Raw genomic sequence first — 24,953 nt, 5'->3', positions numbered from 1 at the left:
AGTCCATATATGACCCCAGGAATGGTGTCATAAAATGCCAAATTTCTCATTCTGACTCTTAAATCTCAACCCTTCCTTCCTTATCACACACACACACACCCTTTCTCTTCTTCCTTTCTTTCTTCTACCTTCTTCCTTCTTCTTTCTTCCTTTCTCTCTATTTGTATTGGATTACACCCTTCATTTCAAAATCCTCTCTTATTTTCCTTTTCAAATTCTTATATTAACTCTCTCTCTCTCTCTTCATTATCCATTATATTCTTCCCAAATTTCCCCTCTAAATTTCTCTTCTTCTTTCTCAAGGTCATTGTTTTTCTTCTCATTAATGTCTTCCTTTTTATCCATTTCTTCTTCATTCAATATAATCTTCTTCTTCCTTCCTTTGGGTTTAATTTTGCAGTTAATTTGACCCCAAAAATGGCACCAAGAAACAACCATGGCAAGCCTAAAGGTGATAAGAAGAAGAAGAAAGAAGAGAAGGGTAATTTTGTATTTTCACTAATATACTTTTAATCTATCTCTTCATCTCTCTAGAGAAAAATTATTGGGTTTCTTTTAATAAAAATAAATTTTGATGTTTTCTTTTTTCTTTTTTTCTTTTTTTTGGTTTTTGCAGTTCTTCCAGTTGTTATGGACATCTCTGTCCTTCTTCCTGATGAGACCCATGTTGTCTTAAAGGTCCCAAACCTTTTTCCTCCTTTTTCCTTTAATTTGTTTGAATTTTTGTGCTCTCTCACAAAATTATTCAATTATGTGTACTTTTTTTTTATTCCACTCCGAGCCGAGGAATCAAATTTTTAACCTTGAATTTATTATTACAAACTTTATGTTAATTTGAAGTGATATATTTAATTATATCCTCTATTTTTTAGTATTTTGAAAGAAATTTAAATTTTTAATTGTATGTCGTAAATGTTTTATTTTATTCTTAATGATTATGATTATGTATACATCGTATTAAAATTTAGGATATATTTAATTATATCCTCTATTCTTTAGTATTTTGAAAGAAATTTAAATTTTTAATTGTATGTCGTAAATGTTTTATTTTATTCTTAATGATTATGATTATGTATACATCGTATTAAAATTTAGTATAATAAATATTATTATTGTCATATGGAATTCAAGGTTTGAGATAACATGTAAACTATCTATATATATATATAATTTTATGTTTCATACAATACAAATATGTATCGAATAACATTTTGTTTTTTATTTTTAGAAATTAAGTTTATAGCCCCAACTTTTCTTTCTTGTTTTATTACCTAATTTTACAAAACATTTTTAAAAACCAACGTAATTTATTAAAATTGGAAAAAGAAAAAATAAAAACTTTATTTTGTTTTTAAATGTTGGCTTGGAATTTTTTAAAAAATGAGTAAGCATGATTTTAAAAAATAAAAATAGTTAAAATTCATTCGTTTTATATATTATATTCAAAAATTTTGTAACTGAGACGGGATAGATTATAAGAAAAACTACAAAATTTAAATGTATATATTAATTCTTCGTGAATTGATTATAAATAAAAATTCTAGATTCGTTATAAAATATTAATAATTATGAGATGAGGGATTGAATATTTAATCTCTAGGAAGAGAAGTTGTGTCGATTATTATTGAATTTACGTCCACTTTGATATAACAACATTAGTTTTAAATGACTGTCGATATTTTTTTAAAAAATAAAGTTTATAGCAACAAAAAGGCATTTCACTTCTTTTTTTTTTTTTTTTTTTCACAGCATAAAAGGTATTTCATTTGTTTCAAATTCTAGAGTTGTACTATAGCGGAGTATAGGTATTTCAAATATCCATATGAGTACTGTCATTTTGTCAATTGTTCAATAAACTCAAATTTGAACATTTTTTTTTATTGAAAAAAAGGTTAAATTATAAAATCGACGTAGGGAAAAAGTTATAATTCATCCCCACATTTTGATACAATCTTCAAATTTAGTTCTTATTTATGAATGTTTTATCTAATTATATAGATTTTAGTATTTATAATATTTTATCGAACTGAAATATTAATTTTAAAATTATAAATTTCTGCACAATATAGGAATTAAATTTGTTATTTAAAATTAAATAAATGAATGTGAAAAATAGAATGACGGTAGGAGTGTTTTTCAAAGCAGGGAATATCTACGGACAAAATAATAGACGTTCGTCGCCTACTATCTGTCAAGACCGAGACATGCAATATTACAAATTTCTCCCTTGCTCACGAGGTAATTTCCCTTTTTTCTTTTTATTTTCCGCAGATTTTTTTTTCAGGAACATTAAAAAATATTAACTAATAATTACAAAAGAAAAAAAAAAAAACACAGAGAGGGACCACTTATTTTTTTTAAAAAAAAAATAGTGCATTTTAGACCACAATTATCCTTGTCTCGCTCAGTTGTCTTAACATGATAGCTTTTAGGCAAATTATACGTATTTTTTTAAAAAAATAATTTTGAACTTTTGAGATGAAAATGGCTTCTTAATTCATATTTTATTGAAATTTAAAAGGAAGAATAATTTAAATTACATCTCAAAATCAATCGAAAATAATAACAACGGGAGAGTAACTGATGTTTCTTTTATATATCCTTCTAGTGTGAATCTTTATAATTAATTAGTTATTAGACGAGTAATTCATGTATTTTATAGGATTTGTGGATTTCTCCATCGCTGCAATATTGAATTCTTAAAATGGCCATTCGATATTATACGAATTTAGATTTACCGACTTTTTTTAATTAAATATATATTTTTTTAATTTATAAGTTTTGATACTATATTAGATAAACATACACTTCCATCCTATGTTTATCTAATATTAACAATTATTAGTTTTGAAATAGAACCTTATATTTATTTAATAATATCAATTTGATTGAGGTTATGTTTGGGAGCTTTTAAGTGCGGTGAAAATGATTAGGTAAAAATCTTAATAGATTTAAGTGTTCGGTAAGATTGATTATTAATATACTTTTTATAATATTTTTTAGGATGTACTTGGTTTGATTTTGACAATAAATCATTTTAGAAAAATCGAAGTGTTTGATAGCTACTCAAATTATTTTTTAAAATATTTTTAAAGTGAATTTTAAACTGTTTTTATCAAAATAATTTAAATAAAAATGAATTTTTAGGAAAATGTTTTTTTTCTAGTCAATTTACGTTGTTTTTAAATTTATTTCTTACTATATTTCTGAAATAAATTATTGTCAGCAATTACTCTATAACAAATCTCCATTTCACATATTTACTAGCTTTCTCACACCTAATTTCTATATATCTTAAATTTTCAAATCAATTAGTTCAATATCACCAATAATATCATACTTTTTTTCTAATTAAAAAAAAGCACCTATTTCTCGTCTATTTAACAAATACTAAGAAATAAAATAAATGCAAACAAAATAAAGTTTATAGCATATATATAAATATGACATTTTAACAAATATTTAAAATATCAATTATAAAAAAAAATACAAATTTTGATAGTGGGGTTATTTTGTTATAATTGTTAACCACGACAATCTAATATTTACAAAACACTATAATTTACCTTTTCAGGTTTAAAGCTGAAATTTACCAATAATACTTTTTAAAAATACGATTGCCATGGATTATTTTGAAAGCTGCCACAACACTAACTAAATCTAAGTTTTAATTATTATTCTAATTATTTCATAATCTTTTATTGAGTTAATCAGTATTTTAATTTGATAACTTTTGAATTTTTTTTAGAAGGTTTTCCTTTTCCTTTTTGAAGTTCTTGACACTATTCCTATCAAATTTGATATCGAGGAATAATTGGTTATATTTTAGTGATTTTTTTTTTTTTTTTTTAGTTTCGGTCTATTTAAAAATAAAATATCATGGCATATGATTGTTCTAAAATGCAAATAAACATTCGTTTTAAAATTATATTAATGATAATATCGAATAGACTAAATTTATATTTGAATAGTTATTATTATTTTTTTAATATTTGCTCTATCGTTTTAAAAATATCAATTTCAACATCATAACATTCTTTAATTGTACATTCGTTTGTGAATGGACATTGAAATAAGTTTATATATCATTGTTATATATATAAAAATAAAATATATGTCATTATAGTTGTGCATTTTACAAGAGATTATTTTGAGGTCTCGTATGGTAATTTTCTAATTTCTTTCTTTAAAAATTAATATTATTTTTTCTCAATTGCTTACCTTGATTTTCATATTTCTCAAGTAAAAAAAGTCAAATTATCAGCTAAATTTCATAAACTAAGCAAAAAATTTTAAAAAGTTAGCTTCACATTTTTTTTTAAATATATAGAAAGTAGATACCAAAATAATAAATTTCGGATCGAAAAAAATATGTTTATATATTTAATCTTCAAAAGTAAAAGCCAAATGGTTGTCAACAATCCCATAAGATATTTATATTAGGTAAGGGCGTTCATAGGTTGGGTTGAGTTATGTTAAAAAACTTTTTAAACCCAAACCAATTGTTTAAGTGATAAATTTCTTTAACTTAAATAACCCTTTAAAAAATGAACCCAACCCAACATGGGTTGATTCGGGTTAATCAGGTTATTTGTTTAAAATTTTGTTATAAAAAAAGAAAAACATAAATATGTAAAAATATAATTTAATTATTTTCATATATTAAAAGTAAGATTAACGACTAAATTTCAATTTATATAGTAAACTTTTCTTTGTATAGTGCAAATAAATTACTTTTAAGAGTTGTTAAATAATAAATTATTAAAAAAACATTGGAATTAAATAAAATTAAAATTAAAATCTATATATGTAAAACTAAATTTGTTATAAGTTATAAAAAATATATTTTAAAGTTAATGATAAATTCAGATTGGTTTGTGTTATATCAGGTGAATCCATTAACCAACCAAATCCATAAAATTTTCATTTATTTGAACCCAACCCAACCCAACCCAAATAGCACGAGTTGGGTTGGGTTGATCGATTTTTTCGGGTCATCGGGTTTTTTGAACACCCCCAATATTCGGTGACCTAATTTTTCTCTCATCTCTCTCTTTTTACAACATTGGAATGAAGAATCAAACCTCTAACTTCAATATCAAACATATAAACTTTATGTTGGCCATTGACCTACACTCATTTTAGTTTCCCTTCTAAATTTCTACTTGCTCAAAAAAAAAAAAATCTAAATTTCTATTAAAAAGACATGACACAAAAGCTTAGTCTTATCCATTTTTGGTATGGTTGGAGAATGCAAAAACATAAGTGACTAAATTAAAATTAAATATAAGTGAGTGAGTCAATTCTAGTATTGCTGTAATAGTCTATGTCTGGAATACAAACTAAAATAATACGAGTTATAATAGTTTGTGTCTTTGACATGACTATTTTATCATGGATTATAAATAATCTATATTTGAGGTGCATATTATTAGTTCATATTTTAATTTTTTCTTACTATTTTCTTTTTTGTTATTATATTTTTATAGAAATAAATTTGATTAGGTATTTTCTTTATGTTTCATTTCCCATAACTAGAAAATTAAAAAAAATGTCAATGTTGATTTTTTTTTTTCTGTTATTGCATTTTTTTATACTTTAAATTAAGAAAAAAGTTGATTACATTTTTTATAACTATACTAAAGCGAAAAGAAAGAAAAGTGAAAGTTGAAACCTTTTCTCTAATTACATTTTTTATGTTTAAATTAATTAATTTGATTACATTTTTTTATGTTTCATTCTTTTATAACTATACTAAAACTAAAAAGGAAGAAAAAAAAAGTCAAATTTTTTAAAAAATTCACCTTTTTAAATTACATTCTTATACTTTAATTTAAGAAATGAATCTGAATAATGATTTTGATTACATTTTTTATGGTTCATTCTTTTACAACTAAAAACTAAAAAAAAAAAAAAAAAAAAAAAAAAAATCCAAGTTGAAATCTTAACACATTTTTGGATTACGTTTTTTTTTTATAGTTTAATTCAATAAATGAAATTTACGACTTTTTTTTTTGTTCCCCATTTTTTATAACTATACTTTAAAAAAAAAAAGTCAAATAACTTTTTAAATTTCCTCTATAATTATGTTTATTTATACATTGATTTGAAAGAAATTTGAACACATTTTCTCAACTTCATTTTTATAATTATCCTAAAGCTATAAACAATTGTTGAAGTTTAAACTTTTCCAATTTTGTTGTAATTACATTTTTATATTTTAATTTAAGAAAATTTTATTTTTGTAGTTAAGAGGTTCTATATAATCGTATGCTTAAGTAAAAATAGAAAAAACTATTCAGTATTATGTGAACATAATTCCATTTATTCAAACATAGAAAACCAAATAAAAAATTACGTGTTCATTATAGCTAAAGAATAAGCTTCATTCTAGCTATATGTGGCTTAAAATATTCAATTACAATAATAGAGAACTCTCCACAAAACTTAATTTGAGCCCCGACACCTTATTAGTTTTATTTGATAATTGATAATTTGTAGAGTGAGAGGATCAAATCTCTATGATTTTGAATAAATTTAAAGACTTCTTGGTCTTTGTATGTTTGAATATTTATTTTATCTGAGCTATGTTCATTTTGATATTTGGATTTTAAATTTAAAGCCAAGACATTAAATTTCTCATAAGTCTCTAAACTAAATAAATTATACTTGAAATTTTGTTATAATTTTTATAATTTGTTTAAGAATTCAAGTGTTTATTTAAAATATCAAGATTGATAGTTGTAATAAATTGAGAGGAAACAAATATAAATTTTAAAAATATAAAACTAAAATTAAATTGTTATCAAATGAGACATAGGTATAATTTTCAAAATTATTAATAAAATATTGATTTTTACCTATAAATTTATGGAGAAGAATCATTTTTCACCATAAACTTTTTATCTAATCAAAATATATTCTAAACTTAGAAAGTGTTACAATTCTACCAAATGCCCAATTTTCGCCTATCAACTTCATAATTTTAACCCTCCTCCTCCTCCAAAAAAAAAAAAAAAAAAAAAACTCCAAACAATTTCATAAACTTACAAAATTCAATAATATTTTCAAATTAAACTAGAAAAAGTTATGAAAAAAATAAGTTTGATTAATTCACAAGTTGTAACCATTGAATAACATTGTCATAACTCACATTTTTGTCAAAAAAAAAAAAAAGATTCTCTGTCATTTTTGATTGAAATTCTATTAATTTTGTTTGATTTGCATGTACTCTAATTCATTGAAAGTAAATGAAAATACTTTTTATTTAATGATTTTCGTACGAAAATATGTTTTAGAGTAAAAATTGTAACGTTTTTCTTTAATTTGAAGTTAAAATTGCGATACTTATCCAAATTTTGGAGTGTAATTTAAGGTTAATGAAATGGAAAGTTTTGGATAAAGATTTATACGTGGGGGTAAATGTTAATTTTTTTTTCCCAAAAAATTAAATAGATAGATCATGGGTATTTCGGACATTTTTTACTTTCATATTTTTTTCTGTCTAGGTAAGAGGGCCCCGCTTAAAGGATTCGGTGGACGTGTCCGCACTGAAACCGTGCACCTTAACGTTGGTGGAAGGTACGAAACGTCGCCGTTTGGGAGATATCTACCGCTCTTCTGTACTTCTCACTGTATTATCTTTTATTTCTTTAATTTATTTGATCCCTCATTCTTGTCGTCGCCGGACAGAGGACTACGACGAGGAGCTTGCGGCGGCGCACGTCCGGCGACTCCTTGACGTCGTCGCTTGCACCACGTGTTTTGGAACGTTACAGTCGGGGAAGGATCAGAATGGCGGCAAGTTCGATGGCAATGGCAGGAACTCGTCCGGTTCGCTGGATAAGAACGCCAAAAAGTCTCCGAACTCCGCCGGTTCGGCCGGCTCCGGTAAGTTCGACGGGTCTGCAGCCAAGCAAGATGAGTCGGAGGCGGAGATCAGCCATTCATGCCCTAAACTTGGAACGTTCTATGATTTTTTCTCTCTCTCCCACCTCACGCCTCCACTCCAATGTAACTCTCTTCTTTGTGGTCTCTCTTTGTGCGCTTGAAGTGTTTCCAGATAAATCAATTTTCTTCTGAGAGAACTTTTGTCTATTCCCTCTTTCTTTTCTGGTAGTGTCATTTTTGGCATTTCGTAATGTTTTATATGCTGATGGTGCTGCAGTTATACGGAGAGTAACCAAGCAGCAGGTCGATGGGATTTTGCCAGATGATCATCTCTTCTCGCTCGAAGTAAGTTGCTATTTTCGTCTAGAGTTCAAGAATAGCGTCAGTCTGTACGCGACTATTTTTTATATTTATACCGTATTGATGAATATGGCTGTTATTTATTTTTTATTTCTTTGAATTTGTAAGGCAAAGCTTTGCAATGGGAAGGTTGTGCGAGTGGAATCTTGCAGGAAGGGGTTCTTTTGTGTTGGAAAACACCGGATTTTGAGTCACAACCTGGTTGATTTGTTACGCCAGCTCAGTAGAGCCTTCGATAACGTTAGCTTCTTTTATTCTCTCTTCCCGATCAATTTTCATTCACCTTTATTATTACAATTATTATTATCATTATTATTTATATAAGGATATTTGGGGCGGAGAAATCAAATCTCTAACCACAAGAACGATTATGCAAGCTTAGCTTTATGCCAGCTGAACTATACTCTATCAGTGCTTGTAGCTTTCTTGGATATATGGTAACAGGATCAGAAATTTTCATATGTAGGGGAAAAAATCCACTTTTTAATATTTTGAATATATGTGTGTGTATATATATAATTTCAATTCCCATTTTTAGGGAGGAAATTAGTGAGAAAATGTGCATAACTTAACATTTTTATATACCTTTTTTAATATAAAACAAATCGAGGAGGAATAAATTATCCAACGAGATGCACATTGTGGTTGGTTTTTGATACCTGTTAGGATCTGAATTTAGAAATGTGCATGTTTCTATTATCCACTGCTACTAGATATGATACAAATTCATAGTATTTTCTAGTCTCTCTTCTATATCTAATGATGCAACATTGCCAACCACGATATGGTGGCTTTCTTGAATTATTTCTTCAAGCGAGGGGCACCTTCTTCACTTCACCCGTGCGGGAAGAAGCACGAATTGTTCATTGTGCTAAGAGCTTAGGAAACTTTGAGTGAGTTGAGTTTAAAAGCTAACCAATGTTTTTATAAAACCATCTAGGGAGGAAAATCGTGTTTATGAGATATGAGTCAGTTGACATTATTTGTTATTATATAAAAGAACATTCTTTTGGAGCTCTTATAATTTTAATTTTTACCAAGCTTTACATGCCTCAATAATCTCAGTACAATAGTCCTGACATCAACCAACTTGACTGACAGTGACAGACAATTCAATTACTTTGGAAGTTGGATCGGGTTTATGTGCTCTTTGTATATTGAAATTTGGACTTCTGCTAAGCAATTTTATCCTCTTGCTATACATTTGCTCTAAGGCTATGCCAAAGAGAATGGAAAGCTTTTACTGTGCTGAAGAATATCTATTGCCATGAAGTTTATTAGTCTTTTTTATTTAAAATTTTGAAATATTGATTGAATGCACATTTCAAATTTCTGATGTTTCAGGCATATAGTGATCTCATCAAAGCATTCACAGAACGCAACAAGGTTGACCATGATTTTTTTTGGGTGGTACTATGTACTATTTCTCATTTTTAATTTCTTTCTTATAGCTTTTCTTGAAGTTCCTTGCAGTTTGGAAATCTTCCTTACGGCTTTAGAGCCAACACATGGCTTGTTCCTCCCGTGTCAGCACAATCGCTTTCAGTTTTCCCTCCTCTCCCTGTGGAAGATGAAACTTGGGGAGGAAATGGAGGTGGTTTAGGAAGGGATGGTAAAAGTGACTTGATACCATGGGCCAGTGAGTTTCTATTTCTTGCATCTATGCCTTGCAAGACGGCAGAAGAAAGACAGATTCGGGATAGAAGGGCGTTCCTTCTGCACAGCCTTTTTGTTGATGTTGCCATTTTCAGAGCCATTAAAGCAATTAAACTTGTTATAGGAATGTCAAAGGTGGACCATTTAGTTTCAGAAGGTGAAGTCCTCTTTACCGAGAGGGTAGGGGATTTAAAAGTTACGGTCACAAAGGATCTTCCTGATGCAAGTTGCAAGGTAGATACCAAAATCGATGGAATACAAGCCATTGGAATGGACCAAAGGAACTTAGTGGAAAAGAATTTATTGAAGGGAATCACTGCTGATGAAAATACTGCTGCCCATGTAAGATGTTTTCCGATTAAATTTATCATTCAACAATGTCTGTGGTTGGACCAGTGTTATTATTGTTATTTCAACTTTCTAATTGTTTCTGTTTCTAATTTAGTAGTTAATTTTTCTGGCTTCCTTTATAGTCATCACTCATTAATTAAGTTTTTTAATGGGTATAGGATACTGCAGCCCTAGGTGTCATAAATGTGAGATATTGTGGTTATATCTCCATAGTGAAAATTGAGGAGAAAGAGAACGAGAAAGTTAGTTCTCAATATCAAAGCATTGAACTTCTTGAGCAGCCTGAAGGTGGTGCCAATGCCCTCAACATTAACAGGTATGAATATATCAATCATATTAAGTGCTGTAGCAATTTTCTCCTAACTTTCTACATGAAGATTATGTATACGTCTTGTCGCTTTTGCAGCACTTGAACATGATCTCTAGCTTTGGTTTTTGGGTTGTAAAATATAGTTCAACCATCTTAATAATAATTTTTAGGCTAGCCCCTGAACTTTTAGCTTTGTGTCTAGTTGGTCCTTGAAATTTAAAAAGTACATTATAGGTCCTTAAACTTTCAATTTTATGTCAAGTCGGTTAATTAAATTTTCAACTTTGTGTTTAAGAGGTCCTTGACCTATTCAACATTTTTTAAAATTCACAGACGTACTAGTCACAAAATCGAAAGATTAGGGTCCCATAAGACAAAATTCAATTTTACATCTAATTGATCAATTAATTTCTATACATTTTGAATGTGTGTGACCTATTGGATACAAAATTAAAAGTTGAGAGACCTATTAGACCTAAAATTAGAAGTTCATAGACTTATTAGGCACCTTTTAAAGTAGGACTAAATAAGAAAGTTTGGGACTGAACATGTAATCTAACCTAATTTTTTTTGTAGATTCTGCTCATTGCCTTTGGTTAACAAATTTACCACCAAATGTTTGATCGAACCTTTGGAATTTCTAAAAGTATTTTTAATTGGTTGAAACACTTCTATCTTTTGGTAGTATCTGGCCACGTTGAAAGGTATTTTTGAAAGCTTAAAAATAATGTCAATACTCCTATTGCTTCCGTGAAAGTTGTTGCTTGCTCTTAAAATTCTTGGTGGATAAAATGTTTTGTCTAAAGCAAGTTTGAGAAGTATCGACAGCTTACCTTAAACTTTATATTCCTTCTGTTGACACTCACTTTCACGGAAGCCATGGGAGTCTTAATATAATTTTTAAGCTTTCAAAAATACTTTTCAACCGGCCAAATACTTGGTGGATAAAATGTTCGTTTAAAGCAATTTTGAGAAGCATCTAAACCTCACCTTAAACTACGTATTCCTTCTGTTGATGCTTAAACTAACATTTTGTGGTTTTATTCATACACAATCAAACATTTCAGCTCTAGGCTTTGAAGACATGAGATTACGTCATGTTGTTAAGTGATCAGTGTTAACTATCGACAAGGAAGACGTCAAAGCTTTGCTTGTTCCTAGTTAAGCCATTTTTCATATCACCGAGTCTGACATCTGTATTTTTTCTTACAGCTTGAGGTTATTACTTCACCAAACTACACCTTCAGAGCATAACAAATCTCTCACTCATTTGCAAAGTATGGATCAAGAAGAGCTTGGTGCTGCCCAAGCTTTTATAGAGAAACTATTAAAAGAAAGTCTTGCCAAGCTCGAAAATGAGGAGATACGGTCTTATCATTTTGTTAGATGGGAACTTGGAGCCTGCTGGATTCAACATTTGCAAGATCAAAAGACCACAGAAAAAGATAAGAAACCATCCAGTGAAAAGGCCAAGAATGAAATGAAGGTGGAGGGACTTGGGACACCTCTCAAATCTCTTAAGAATAAGAAAAAGCAAGATATGAAAACATTAAAGATGCAGTCTGGAAATGATTCCAGTTCAGATGGCATGACTGGTGAAGTCAACGATGCTACCTCGTGTGAAGCTGAAAACGAAAAAAAATCAAAAGAAAATGAAATAGCATTGAGGAGGAAGTTGTCCGAAGAGGCCTTTGATCGGCTGAAAAATTTAGACACTGGTTTGCATTGCAAGGTAATACTTCTTTGAACGCTGTTGCATCTCTCACCATCAACCATACCTCAACTAACTTACCATTTTTTATTTCAGTCCATGCAAGAATTAGTTGACTTGTCCCAGAATTATTACGTGGAAGTTGCTCTTCCAAAACTGGTAATTTTACATTTAATAGTCATATACTTGTTTATTTTTCTTGCATGTTAATCTTGTCATGGTGATTCCCTTTTCTAGCATTCATCATGTTTTACAGGTATCGGATTTTGGTTCTTTGGAGCTTTCACCAGTTGATGGCCGTACTCTAACAGATTTCATGCACACAAGAGGTCTTCAGATGCGTTCACTTGGTCACATTGTAAGTTCATTGATATGTCCGTGCCATGCCTTCGTAATTTCTTGTTGCTTGTTTTGTTGTATTTATATCAACGAGCTGAAAGGTACAAATTGAACATGCTGTGGGTTGTTTTGCTCTTACATCTTGTCTTGCCAATCTTCAAACAAGCTCCCCCTTTCAGAATCTTTCTTTCATGATTTAGAGCAATTTATTATGGTCCCTCCTGTTGAAGCTGGGCATGAATGTATAGGGTTTTAAAAACAACTTTTTCTAGCTGCAAAGTAATGGTGCAGCATCTCCATTATTATTCTTTCTATTTGCATCGCTTGCCAGACTCTTATGTCATTCTTTCAACTTGTTTTTTTTCCAATTCAAATAAATATTTAACATTAACATTATTTCACATAACCATGAGTATCTTGACCTCTCTCTTTGTTTTCTACAGTTTTGCATAGAATTAGTATATAACTACTACCTAATACATTTTTGAACTAGATAGAAAGACCAAGTCCACATTCCCAATTTGGTCTTAGTTAGGCTCAAGCTCAGTTAATGAGTTTCTAACAAACGAGTTGATGCCAATCAACAACGGGCCAATTTTAGTTCACCAGCTGAATTCCATGTTAAGTTACAGAAAAAGACAAGTCCTTTATAACTCTTCTCCAGTAGCACTTGCACGACCTTGTCCATGAAGCATCTTCTTTGAACTCAAATCTTCAAGATCCTCGAGTTGATAGGAATGTGGAGCAATTTCAACCAACCATTCAGGCTTCAACCCCATTACCTGTCTCATATATTCTTTTGAGGTACATACCAATTCATGGTATACAACCCATCTTGGAAGAACCTGAGCCAACCCTGAGCTTGGGTGAATATGAATCGTCTGTGGACGCTTAATTGTCCGATAAGAGCCATTCTTTTGTAACTTTGCAGAGTGAGGGAAAAATAAAGATATTATGGTCTTCTTTATTGCATCCAAGTCATTCAAATTTGAAGTTAATTTGATTTCAACCATTTCTGAAAGCCCTTCAAGTTGATCTCTGATATCTCTAGCACATTTCGTACTTCTAACCTGGATGTAATTTTCATAGCACCAATGCATAGCGTAATTTGTTTCCCTCCAAGAGTTGTAGATCTACAATAGTGCAATGTGACCCCCCACATTCCAAGTGTGAAAATTCATCCAGGCATTATCGGCATGAACTGTTTATCCTTCAGACGATACAAGATCGAATTTTCAATAGAAATAATTTCATCTGAACACTTGAATTTTTCAGAAGCAACCATCATCTTAGAAAGCATGTGATCAAGAGGAAACTCTGCCATTCACCTGCCCAACTTAGTCAAATCACCAAGTTTATTTAGAGCACCAAGTTTATTTAGAGCACCAAGTGTATAAAGCACTTCCAAAGCTTTTAGCAATGCTTTGGATGGAGGTTGGTCCATAAAATCAAAATTTACCAAGTCATGAGAACCAAGACTCTTAAGTGTAAGCACGACATTAACAAGGTTTGTTTGTATTTTTGGTACAATATTGTTTTCCATCTCATTATTATAACTATACGCAGTATACAGACGAAAGCACATTCCGGGGCCTGTTCATCCAAAACTACCTGCTCTCTGATTTGTTGATGCTTTAGAGATGTGACTCACTTGCAACGCCTCCATCCCAGTCCTTGGGTTATAGAATTTTATTTTTGAAAAACCAGGATCAAAGACATATTTTATCCCTTCAATCGTCAAGGATGTCTCTGCTATATTAGTTGCTAGGACAAGTTTCCTTGCTCCTATGGGTGTGGGTTCAAATATCTTACTCTGTAGCTCTGTTGGTAAGTTAGCATATATGGGGCAGATAACGAGTTCTGCAATTTTGGTGCCTAGATCTCGAGTTCTATGATTCATCATTTCTTCAGCTGCTTGAATATCTTCTTGGCCAGTGAGAAACACCAATATATCCCCTGTGGAGGCTTTGTGATCTAAAGTGCAGTCACAATTGATGCATCTAACTAGTCTGCTTCTGGAACTTTTGTGAAGTTAATTTCAACAGGATGACGTCTACCAGGAATTTTAAATATTGGAGCTGAATCAAAATAATCGCTGAACTTCTTGGCATCAAGTGTTGCATTTGAAATTAGCAACTTCAAATCAGGTCAAATCCTAGCAATTTCCTTCACTAACCCAAACAGAACATCAGTTGATAATGTTCTTTCATGAGCCTCATCCACCATTAAGCACTGTAGCTTGCATGATTAGGTTCACCAAGGAATTCCTGTAACAACATCCCATCCGTCATGTACTTTGAAACAGTCTTATCTGATGTACAATCCTCAAAACGTATTGAATAAACAACCTCGTACCCAAGCTTGACACCCAGTTCTTGAGATACTCGAGCAGCAATGCTCATCGCAGGAACTCGACGTGGTTGTGTGCATCCAACTTTTCCTCTCTTTGTATACCCAGCTTCATGAAGATATTGAGGTTTTTGCATGGTCTTTCCAGAACCAGTTTCACCAAGAATTACAAGAACTGACCTGATAATTGTTGACAGCTTGAAGTAATTGATCACGATATGGATAGATTGGCAATGCTTTTCTCTCCTCGTGCAGCTTCTCCAGAGCTGCTTAGCCTTGGACTTCTCAGGTGATTCAGTCTGACGTTCATCAACAAACTCATCAGTCATCATCTTCCATAATTGATTCCTCAGTAAACTCAATCTGATCCTCAAATACAAACTGACAGTCATCCGATGCTTGTTTTTTGTTTTTCGAACCGAATTTCATTGTTGCTTTCCCTATTTGGTGTTCCTCCCATGCCTCTTGTTCTGCAAATAGGTTCATTGTAACGGCAGCACCAGAATCCCTATAACGTTGCAATGACACTGCAAACCTCTTATCCTTATTAAACCCCCCGTACTGATCATAAGCTTCAGGCATCCTATGCTCATTGATGTCATTAGCCTCATCTATCTGCTTCTTCACAAGCTCATATATTTCCTTCTTATACCTTAGCTCCTGATATTCTGCTTCAGTAAGCTTCACACCTTCAAAAAGATATTGCTCATCTTCTATATCATCTCTGATTTCTTCCAGTTTCTTCTGTTCCCTTTTCTTTATATACTTCTATCTCGAAACTTTCCTCAAAGTATCAATTCCATTATTCTCCAAAGCTTCTGATCTCCGTATTGCTTCTTCTTCCTCCTTCCTGCTCAATTTCTGCTCTGCTCTGCTCTCCTCAACTTGTTCACTACATCAGATGTTGCCTGTTTGGATAGTCCAGATATATACTGCACAATAAGCCAAGTTTTGAAAAGCGGCAGACTGGAGTGGCGGTGAGAGCTGGCTGGAGATATGACAGCAGCAGACGTGGCTAACGCGTGGACGAGTGTGAGTGAGAAGGACAAGCAGTCGTGGGTTTCTGCAGAATCATCTCACTCTTTCAACTCAAACGGCTCTTTATATTCTGATTTGACCTGACTAATCAGGCAAAAAACACTTGACTTTATTTTTTTTCAAGTAAAAAAACCCTTCACTTTATATGTTGGAGTATAGAATATGACCTTTTATATATGGAAATAATTAGGTGCTGCCTGGCTGCAGCTAGTGCAGCTCAGGCAGCTGTCAAATAAAAAACTGCCATTTGTCAGCTTTTTATTTTTTAAAAAGTAGATTTTTTTTCTTCCATGTGTAAAGGGAGGGGAGCATGAGTACTGCACCTAATCATTATATATATATATATTAAAGAGAATACTTCTTTTTCATTTTCATTAATTAATTAATTTATTTTTTTGATGGCCAAGAGAATACTTCTGTTTGAAAAAATGTGAATTTCCTTCATTGGTTGATATTATATTTGGGTTTTGTTACCTTATTAGGTCAAGCTTTCAGAGAAGCTCTCGCATGTGCAATCACTTTGCATACATGAGATGATATAATCATTATATATATATATATATATATATATATATATATATATATATATATTAAAGAGAATACTTCTTTTTCATTTTCATTAATTAATTAATTTATTTTTTTGATGGCCAAGAGAATACTTCTGTTTGAAAAAAAGTGAATTTCCTTCATTGGTTGATATTATATTTGGTTTTTGTTACCTTGTTAGGTCAAGCTTTCAGAGAAGCTCTCGCATGTGCAATCACTTTGCATACATGAGATGATAGTACGGGCTTTTAAGCATATTCTTCGGGCTGTCATTGCTGCTGTTGACATCGATAAAATGGATGTTTCTGTCGCCGCCACATTAAACTTGCTCCTTGGGGTTCCTGAAAGTGGAGAACCACTGAAGCCTTGCAATGTCCACCCCCTTGTCTGGAGATGGCTGGAGCTGTTCTTAATGAAGCGATATGAATGGGACATAAGCAGTTTCAACTACAGAGAATTAAGAAAATTTGCAATTTTGCGTGGCATGTGTCACAAGGTATTAAGGACTGCATTTCAGTTTCAAAATCTTATTCATGGGGATCCATTCTGCAGTCCTAGCTCTCTCATGTATTAAGATCATTTCTGCTAATGAAAGAACATATGCGGGCAGTGCAGAAAAATCAGCCCACGTACAAAGGAATCCCAAAAATAGAAAAAAAAGAAAAAGAAAAATGCAAGAAATACAGAAAGATAAGTTTACAAGAAAGTGTTCCAACTTTTGAGGATAAGAGACCGTGCATAGTTATAGAACTCTTTGTTCACAACACCTGTAGGGTAAGGTGAGGCCTCACCTTCTTATGGAAGGCGGAGGCCTTGACTTTGAATGTTCTTGGGGGGCCTGTGAGTTTCAAAAAAGCATGTGCAGGTTATAATATGATAATTTACCTCCATTTTCTGACATTCTTTTTCTAATATAAATTTTAGGTGGGTATTGAGCTGGTTCCACGAGATTTTGATATGGATTCTCCATATCCGTTCCAAAAATCGGATGTTGTAAGCCTGGTCCCAGTGCATAAGGTGATTGAATGGATACCTAGCTGTAGGATACATTTTTTTAATAGCGTCTTGAAAATAAGAATGATTGAGTTGAATTTGAATTTGAATGCCATGCGAATTTCTTTCAGCAAGCAGCATGTTCATCTGCAGATGGAAGGCAACTTTTAGAGTCTTCAAAAACAGCTTTAGATAAAGGAAAACTTGAGGATGCTGTAACCTACGGTACAAAGGTATGCTATTCTCAATCGTGGCTTTATTTTTCCTTGGTGTTTTTTTGTTTAGGAGGGTTTATAACATGGGCAGTTCTCGAAATCAAGTACTTTCAAGAGGTCTTTACATCATGAGTTGTGAATGTGTTTAAATGCATGAATTAATTGAATTTCTTGCTTGGTTCTTCCTTTCCTTCCTCAGGCTCTTGCAAAACTCGTTGCAGTTTGTGGTCCCTATCATCGCATGACAGCTGGAGCTTACAGCCTCCTTGCTGTAGTTTTATATCACACTGGTGATTTTAATCAGGTAGTCAATTCATTCTGAAGTATTGTTGTGCATTTTATTGGACCATGTACGGCATCTTCTCTTTGTTAGATTTATCTATTTGTATATATATTTGGGAAGGTATTGAGGTGAAAGCTAATTCTTTGGTTTTTCATTATAGGCTACTATTTACCAGCAAAAAGCCCTGGATATAAATGAGAGAGAATTGGGACTTGATCATCCAGATACAATGAAGAGTTATGGGGATTTAGCTGTTTTTTATTACAGACTTCAGCATACAGAATTAGCTCTTAAGTATGTTGTCCTCACTACTATAGAGTCGCTAACTTACACATTGTATAAAATGGGTCTAGGGTAATAGAAACTGTAAATATGATATTTTTATTTATTTATTTATTTTTAATTAATTTTTTTTTTAAAAAAATTAATTTTATGATCCAATATATTCATACAACCGCATGCTAAAGAGTGACTGACTGAGTTAATAATTTGGAGAACTGTTCTTGATGAATTTCCATATTTGTGATTTACATTATGTATCCAGTCAAATTTCCTACCAAATATTAAATATATTAATTTGGTAGTCACCATTGAATTTTATTTATTTTGCTTTACCTCATTGATTGTTCTATAGGTTTTTGACGTATCAATAAAAATGTGTTTGTTGTTTAAAAAATTTAGGTATGTAAAACGTGCTCTCTATCTTTTACATCTCACTTGTGGCCCCTCTCATCCAAACACTGCTGCAACATACATCAATGTGGCTATGATGGAGGAAGGGCTTGGAAATGTGCATGTTGCCCTCAGATATCTCCACAAAGCTCTCAAGTGTAACCAAAGATTACTTGGTCCGGATCATATTCAGGTTGGCTTTGACCTTATCTTAATTTTCCCTCTTTTATAGAAAGAAATAAATTTCTTTAATATCTAAACAATAATTTAGTAGGATTTTCTGCCCTAACTGTAATGGGCCATGACTAAAGGACATAACTCAAGTCCGTGGGAATTTTTTGGCACAGTGGTATGAGCTTTAATGTTGTGGCTCCGTAGCTCTATTCTTTGATCATCATTTCCCATTCTTTTTCCCCTAACCCATCTTGTACATTTCTTAAATTTTCAAACCTCTATCATTTCATTCTACAATAAATCAGTTCAACTACCATAGATTGACCTATAGTGGTAGGCAGGTTGACAACCACATACAAGGATATTCAAATCCTGCATGACAACTAAATCGTGTACAGTCAGTTTTTCTATAATATTAATCAAGATATGTGTAATGATCTGATTTTCATGGATGTCCAAAAGAAAAAGAAGAAAAGAGGGGGGAAAAAAAGAAAAATGAAAAATTGCAATGTGCTAGTTTAGACTTTATTGAATTCAGCAGAATGAACTTATGCATTTTTATTCTAGAGTTTCACTTTCTTTTCACTTTGCTGTCTGATTTTAGATTTAGTTGTTACCTTGAAATATTTGCATGAACAATAAAAAAAATTGGGAGATGAATTATTGGCTTGTTAAAGAAAGTAAATTTCGAAATCTTTTTGTTATAATCTTGTTCCATTATTTACTACTTTCATTTATCCCTTTCTTGTTCACTCCTAGAATTTTGTATTCTTTGAGCATTAGTCTCTTTTCATTTTATTAATAATAGGTCTTGTCTCTTGTTAACAAAAATAATGATAAACAATAGTAAATAAAAAAATATTACATGAGGTATATCGAGATCTGATTTAGTTTTCCTAATTTCTTCAGACAGCAGCAAGCTACCATGCTATAGCCATTGCACTCTCACTAATGGAAGCATACCCTTTAAGTGTTCAACATGAGCAGACAACCTTGCAAATTCTGCGAGCAAAGCTGGGCCCGGACGATCTACGCACTCAAGTAATTCAAGACATCTAGACTCATCTAGAAGACTTTAACCTCGTTGCTTTCTTTTTATTGATAACAGTTTGTATTCATAATCGTGTAAAATTATCAAAGAAGGAAGCTGGCCCCTATTGGGTGTCAAATAATTCCTTTTCGCTCTCTTAAAAAATTTTATTCTTCAACAATTTCCTACCAGCTCATGTCAGATTTAATCCTGCAGGATGCTGCTGCTTGGCTAGAATACTTTGAGTCCAAAGCTTTTGAACAACAGGAAGCTGCAAGGAATGGTACTCGGAAGCCTGATGCATCAATAGCTAGTAAAGGCCACTTAAGGTAAACGCCATTTTCTGATTTTTGACCTGCAGGTCATTTTGACAAATAGTGAATGTAATGCAACTCTGATCAATATTGGTTTATTTTACAGGTTTACTACTATGCTTTTTTTCTTTCTTTTTTTTTTTTCCCTTTCCGCATACCTATGTGGATGATGCATACAGATGTATTTTGGATAACTGAGATTGGAACAAGTTATTTTTTGTGTGCTTGTGCTTGTCAATTATGGGATGTATTTTATTTAAACAGTAATTTTTCTAAGATCTTTTGCCTATTTTATGGCAAGAGTCGCAACACACGTACAAAATAGATGTGGAAAAAGTTAAGTTGTCATATCGTTAACTTATTTAGCAGTGTTTTCATCTTCTTCCTAACCCAAGATGTTGTACTCAAAAGTTATAGTTTCTTCTTTGGAACTTGGCAGTGTATCCGATTTGCTTGACTACATAAATCCCAGTCATGATGCCAAAGGGAGGGATGCAGCAACAAAGAGGAAAAACTATTTTGTGAAGGTAGTTTACTTATGCAATGTTAGTCATAGTTGTTCGATTAGTTAATGGATGATCCTTGGTCGGAAACTTTATCGGCTTAAAATTTTAGTTAGCTTGTCTGCCCCTGGTTTTGTTGGACATGGAATTTTATGATAAGATCAGGGCAATAACAATTTATTGTCTTTGACGATGCTTACCTCAATGCCAAAAGATAAGTAGGATAGCTATTATAAAATGTTTCTTTAGATGAAGCCTGATTTTTTCGTTTTATTTTGAACACCATATTTTTCCTTTGAACAAAAATTAAATAATTGTAATAGTTGTATTTCATGTTATAATTAATACTGAATAGATGCTCCCAAGTTATGGCCTCGTTGGCTAGGGCGTGAGGTCTCTCGGTCATATCGACTTTGAGGTCTCAAGTTTGAACTTTTGAGTGAACTTAATACTAAAAACCCTTGATGTCTCCTGAGTCCAAGCCTTGGGGCGGGCGTGGGCGCCCTTGTGTATAGGGAAGCAAAGCTTTGACCACAGTTATAAGAAAAGAAAAGAAAATAGTTAATTAATGAACAAAAATAGGTCATTTATTACTTCGACTAAACAGCAAACAAAAACCTTACTGTCAATTTCTTCTATACGTAGTTTGGCTATTCATCTCATTGTTCCTTGCAGTTAAAGGGAAGATCTGACCATAGTGCAAGCTTGGCACACGGTGATGAATCTCCTCAAGAGAACTCAAAAGAGGTTTCTGATGAAGAGACACTTGTACTTGGACCAGGAGATGGTCCGAGTACAGATGAGGAGACTACCACACCAGTTGAAGCCCAACAACCTGTTACTGAGGAAGCTGCTGAGGAAAGGCCAAAAATAGTAGTTGATGTCATATCTGAACTCCACCCTGAAGGAGAAGAGGGATGGCAACCAGTTCAAAGACCAAGATCAGCTGGGTCATATGGGCGGCGGCTGAAGCAACGTCGAGCCACTTTTGGCAAGGTCTTTAGTTATCAGAAGATGAATATAGATGTTGACAGTGAATCTCACAAATTGAAGAATAATAATCCGAACAGTCGATTATATGTGTTAAAGAAAAGAACAATATCCCATGGTAGTTATACAGATCATCATTCTATGAATTCCTATCAAGGTTCCAAATTTGGGAAGAGATTAGTCAAAACTTTGACTTACAGGGTTAAGTCAATTCCCTCATCTACAGAAACTGCTGCAGCAGTGGTGCCTGCCACTGAAACTGCTGACAAGGTCGGTTCTTCAGTAGAACCTGGTAGAACCTCGACTCCAATTGATGCTAGTTCATTGAAGAATACAATAGTCAGCCTTGGAAAATCACCTTCATACAAGGAAGTGGCTGTGGCCCCACCAGGTACTATTGCCATGTTGCAGGTCAAGGTTCCTCAGAGTGATACAACTGGTGCTGAGGAACTTAGAGTTGAGATACATGAAGAAAAATCAAATGAAATTAAGGAAATCTCTGATGGTTCTATTGTGGAATCTTCAGGTTTCTTGAAAGAGGAAGAACAAGTTGAGGAGAAGAATGATGAAACTCAGGCGGGACATACTGTGGAAAATAACCCTTCTCAAATGGTATCTGAGCCCGTGGAAGGACTACAATCTTGTGTTAATGATGTGACTGAAGTTGTGGAGGACAATGTACGTAATGAGAGCATGTCCTATCCTGTTGGCTCTTCTGAAAGTGGACCCGCTGTGGAGGATCTATCACACGGCCCTGAATCCGACAATTTTGACTCCCATGAACAAGTTGAGGATTCAAAGGACAAGTCGTCAGTTCTAAGTTCTGGTGAGACTCGAGGACTCAATAATAAGAAATTATCTGCTTCTGCAGCTCCATTTAACCCATCGCCAGTTATCATACGTGCTGCACCTGTAGCCATGAATATAACAATTCCTGCTGGTCCTCGTGCTATTCCACCTATTGCACCTTGGCCAGTAAACATGAATATTCACCCAGGGCCTGCTTCAGTATTGCCAACAATTAATCCATTATGCTCATCTCCTCACCAACCATACCCATCCCCTCCACCAACCCCTGGTATGATGCAGTCCATGCCCTTCATATACCCTCCTTATTCCCAACCACAGGCAATACCAACTTACACTCAGCCTTTATCTGTACCTGGTTATTCCCAACCAGTACCAACCAGTACATTTCCTGTAACCACCAGTGCTTTTCATCCCAATCCTTTTACTTGGCAGTGCAGTGTAAACACTAACCCATCGGAATGTGTTCCAGGCACAGTTTGGCCTGGTAGCCATCCACCAGAGTTTTCTGTCCCATCACCTGTCGATCCTGTTAATGATTTCATGAAAGATTTGAATGTCAACTGTGATGATTCTTTGAAAGTTCTGCCAGCAGATATTGACAGCCTAGGAGAAGCTAAAACGGAAAATAATTCTCTGGCATCTGAGCGTATGGTTAGTGAAAATGGAGGTGCTGGGATTGGTTTAGAGAACGTGGAACAAAAGTGTCATTCAAATCCATGTATGGTTGAAAGTTCAACCATTGAACGCATACAAAAATCCATTTTAAATGGAAATGTGGAAAGCAGTAGAGAAAATGTTGATGGTGAGAAAACCTTCAGCATTTTGATAAGGGGAAGAAGAAACCGGAAACAGACTCTCAGAGTGCCAATCAGTTTGCTGAATCGACCTTACGGCTCACAGTCATTCAAAGTAAATTATAACAGAGTGGTTAGAGGAAGTGATCTTCCTAAGTATACCAACTATTCAGCAAGCAAAGAATGTACAGCTAGTGCAACATAGCTGTAGGTTGTGTCATTCTTGCAGACAGATCGTTCAAAGATAGACAAGGATATTGCTGATATTATGGTTCTGTAAGCAAATGGAGTAACTGGAACTGGATGTCTTCTGGCTTCATGTTTACGTATCATCCCTGCCTTGTCACTTTCATGATTCAAACGAACTCTGAGAACAATTGAGGTTTGTTTTCTAAAGCAACCTATAAGAGAATTTTATCTTCATCTTTATATGCAAACATTTCTTTTTTTTGGAGCATAAACAAAATATTTCATTTGATATATTTATAGGTAAACATACTAGCATTTAGGTTCTTTTTGCTTGATTTTATAAGTTTCTGAATCATGTCCTCTATATAGGAAGTTGATATCTTAGGGGGGTCGATTCATGTCTCCATTGATGGAAGTAGTTAGCCATTTTCTGTTTCTAATTAAATGCTATCCCCATGTTATAAATCTAATTATTATTGGGGTCAAAGTTTTGGGTTCATAGTTTGCTGTTCAAAAATAAAATAAATAGTTGGTGTTCACAGGCTTTAGTTTTGGTGCTACCATATCTTAGATTTTGAGTTTGTTAGTACTTAGTTGTTAATTGGTTAATAGTTTTTATCCAAAATAAATCAATCAATAAATAAATGAAAATAAAACAAAAAGAAAAAATTGGTTAGTAGTTAGTATTGAGACTTATTAGGTTTGCTGTTCTGTTTTTACTTCCTGGTGTATGTTTTTCTCTGTTATTTTATGTTGTTTTGGCTATGTTTTGGAGCTTTTATGTCTCTAAGGTTTTATCTAACTTTTTGCTTCAAATTTCTTGTATATTATCATTATTCTCTTTTCATTTCCTTAATGAAAAATCTCGGTTTCCATTAGTTGGGTTTAAGTAGTTTGTTGGTAATTGGATTGGCGGGCTTAAATCCTCTATAAGTAGAGGGTTATAATCTTTTATAATGATAATAAAAATTTTTGTTGGGAAATCTTAGAGTTTAAAGCTCTTTTAATAGTAGATTGTTCGAACTTTCAGTTGCAGCTGTTTCAATTTTGTGCTTAGTTTGTCTGGTTGCAGCCTTATTATATGGTCTTTCTTGATGTGCAGGCATGATAAACACATCTGGTGAAGAATTAAGCAGATCTTAAAGGTGATTCTTCATTATATAGTTGGAAATTGGATCACATCATTCAAAGATAAGTTGGTTTCTGGCTTTGGGATAATAGTGAAGCATTGATTTTGGTAGGGTAGTTTAAAACTGTATACCACTAATTATTTCATTTATGTTTGACCCATAAACTTTTCATTCCTTTTTTTTTTCCATGATCAAGTTGATTAGAACCTTTTTTATGTTCTAATGACATAACAATGAGCCAAAAGAATAAGGAATTGCTCCCATTAATATCTTGAGCTTTCTAATGTTGTCTGATTTTGAGTTGTT

At 32.7% G+C, this 24,953-nt stretch overlaps 1 protein-coding gene and 1 pseudogene across 3 annotated transcripts; one reads left to right on the top strand and one right to left on the bottom strand.

The window, feature by feature from the left end:
* Positions 1–36: 36 nt before the first annotated feature.
* LOC120093017 (Tetratricopeptide repeat (TPR)-like superfamily protein) lies at positions 37–24,931 on the top strand. 3 transcript variants are annotated; one of them, XM_090307916.1, is made up of 25 exons: positions 37–303; positions 401–481; positions 617–678; positions 2,146–2,238; positions 7,509–7,581; positions 7,693–8,013; positions 8,168–8,235; positions 8,359–8,490; positions 9,595–9,636; positions 9,724–10,248; positions 10,416–10,573; positions 11,780–12,299; positions 12,375–12,437; positions 12,535–12,636; positions 16,732–17,046; positions 17,475–17,567; positions 17,675–17,776; positions 17,958–18,062; positions 18,202–18,335; positions 18,723–18,906; positions 19,797–19,928; positions 20,134–20,246; positions 20,671–20,758; positions 21,410–23,710; positions 24,620–24,931. In XM_090307916.1, the coding sequence occupies exons 2-24, from the start codon at positions 418–420 to the stop codon at positions 23,531–23,533; spliced, it is 5,613 nt and encodes a 1,870-aa protein (XP_090164042.1). In that variant the 5' UTR covers positions 37–303; positions 401–417; the 3' UTR covers positions 23,534–23,710; positions 24,620–24,931. The 3 variants fall into 3 exon arrangements, with proteins under 3 accessions (XP_090164042.1, XP_090164043.1, XP_090164041.1); XM_090307917.1 differs by having other exon boundaries at positions 90–303; positions 9,714–10,248; XM_090307915.1 differs by having other exon boundaries at positions 90–303; positions 7,509–8,013.
* On the bottom strand, positions 13,155–16,534 carry LOC120068316 (pre-mRNA-splicing factor ATP-dependent RNA helicase DEAH1 pseudogene; annotated as a pseudogene).
* Positions 24,932–24,953: the final 22 nt, after the last annotated feature.

The sequence above is a fragment of the Benincasa hispida genome, chromosome 12 (genome assembly GCF_027475165.1).
Source record: "Benincasa hispida cultivar pf3 chromosome 12, pf3_genome.v1.1, whole genome shotgun sequence".
Taxonomy (NCBI): Eukaryota; Viridiplantae; Streptophyta; class Magnoliopsida; order Cucurbitales; family Cucurbitaceae; genus Benincasa; species Benincasa hispida.
This window is presented reverse-complemented; position numbering and strand designations above follow the sequence as displayed.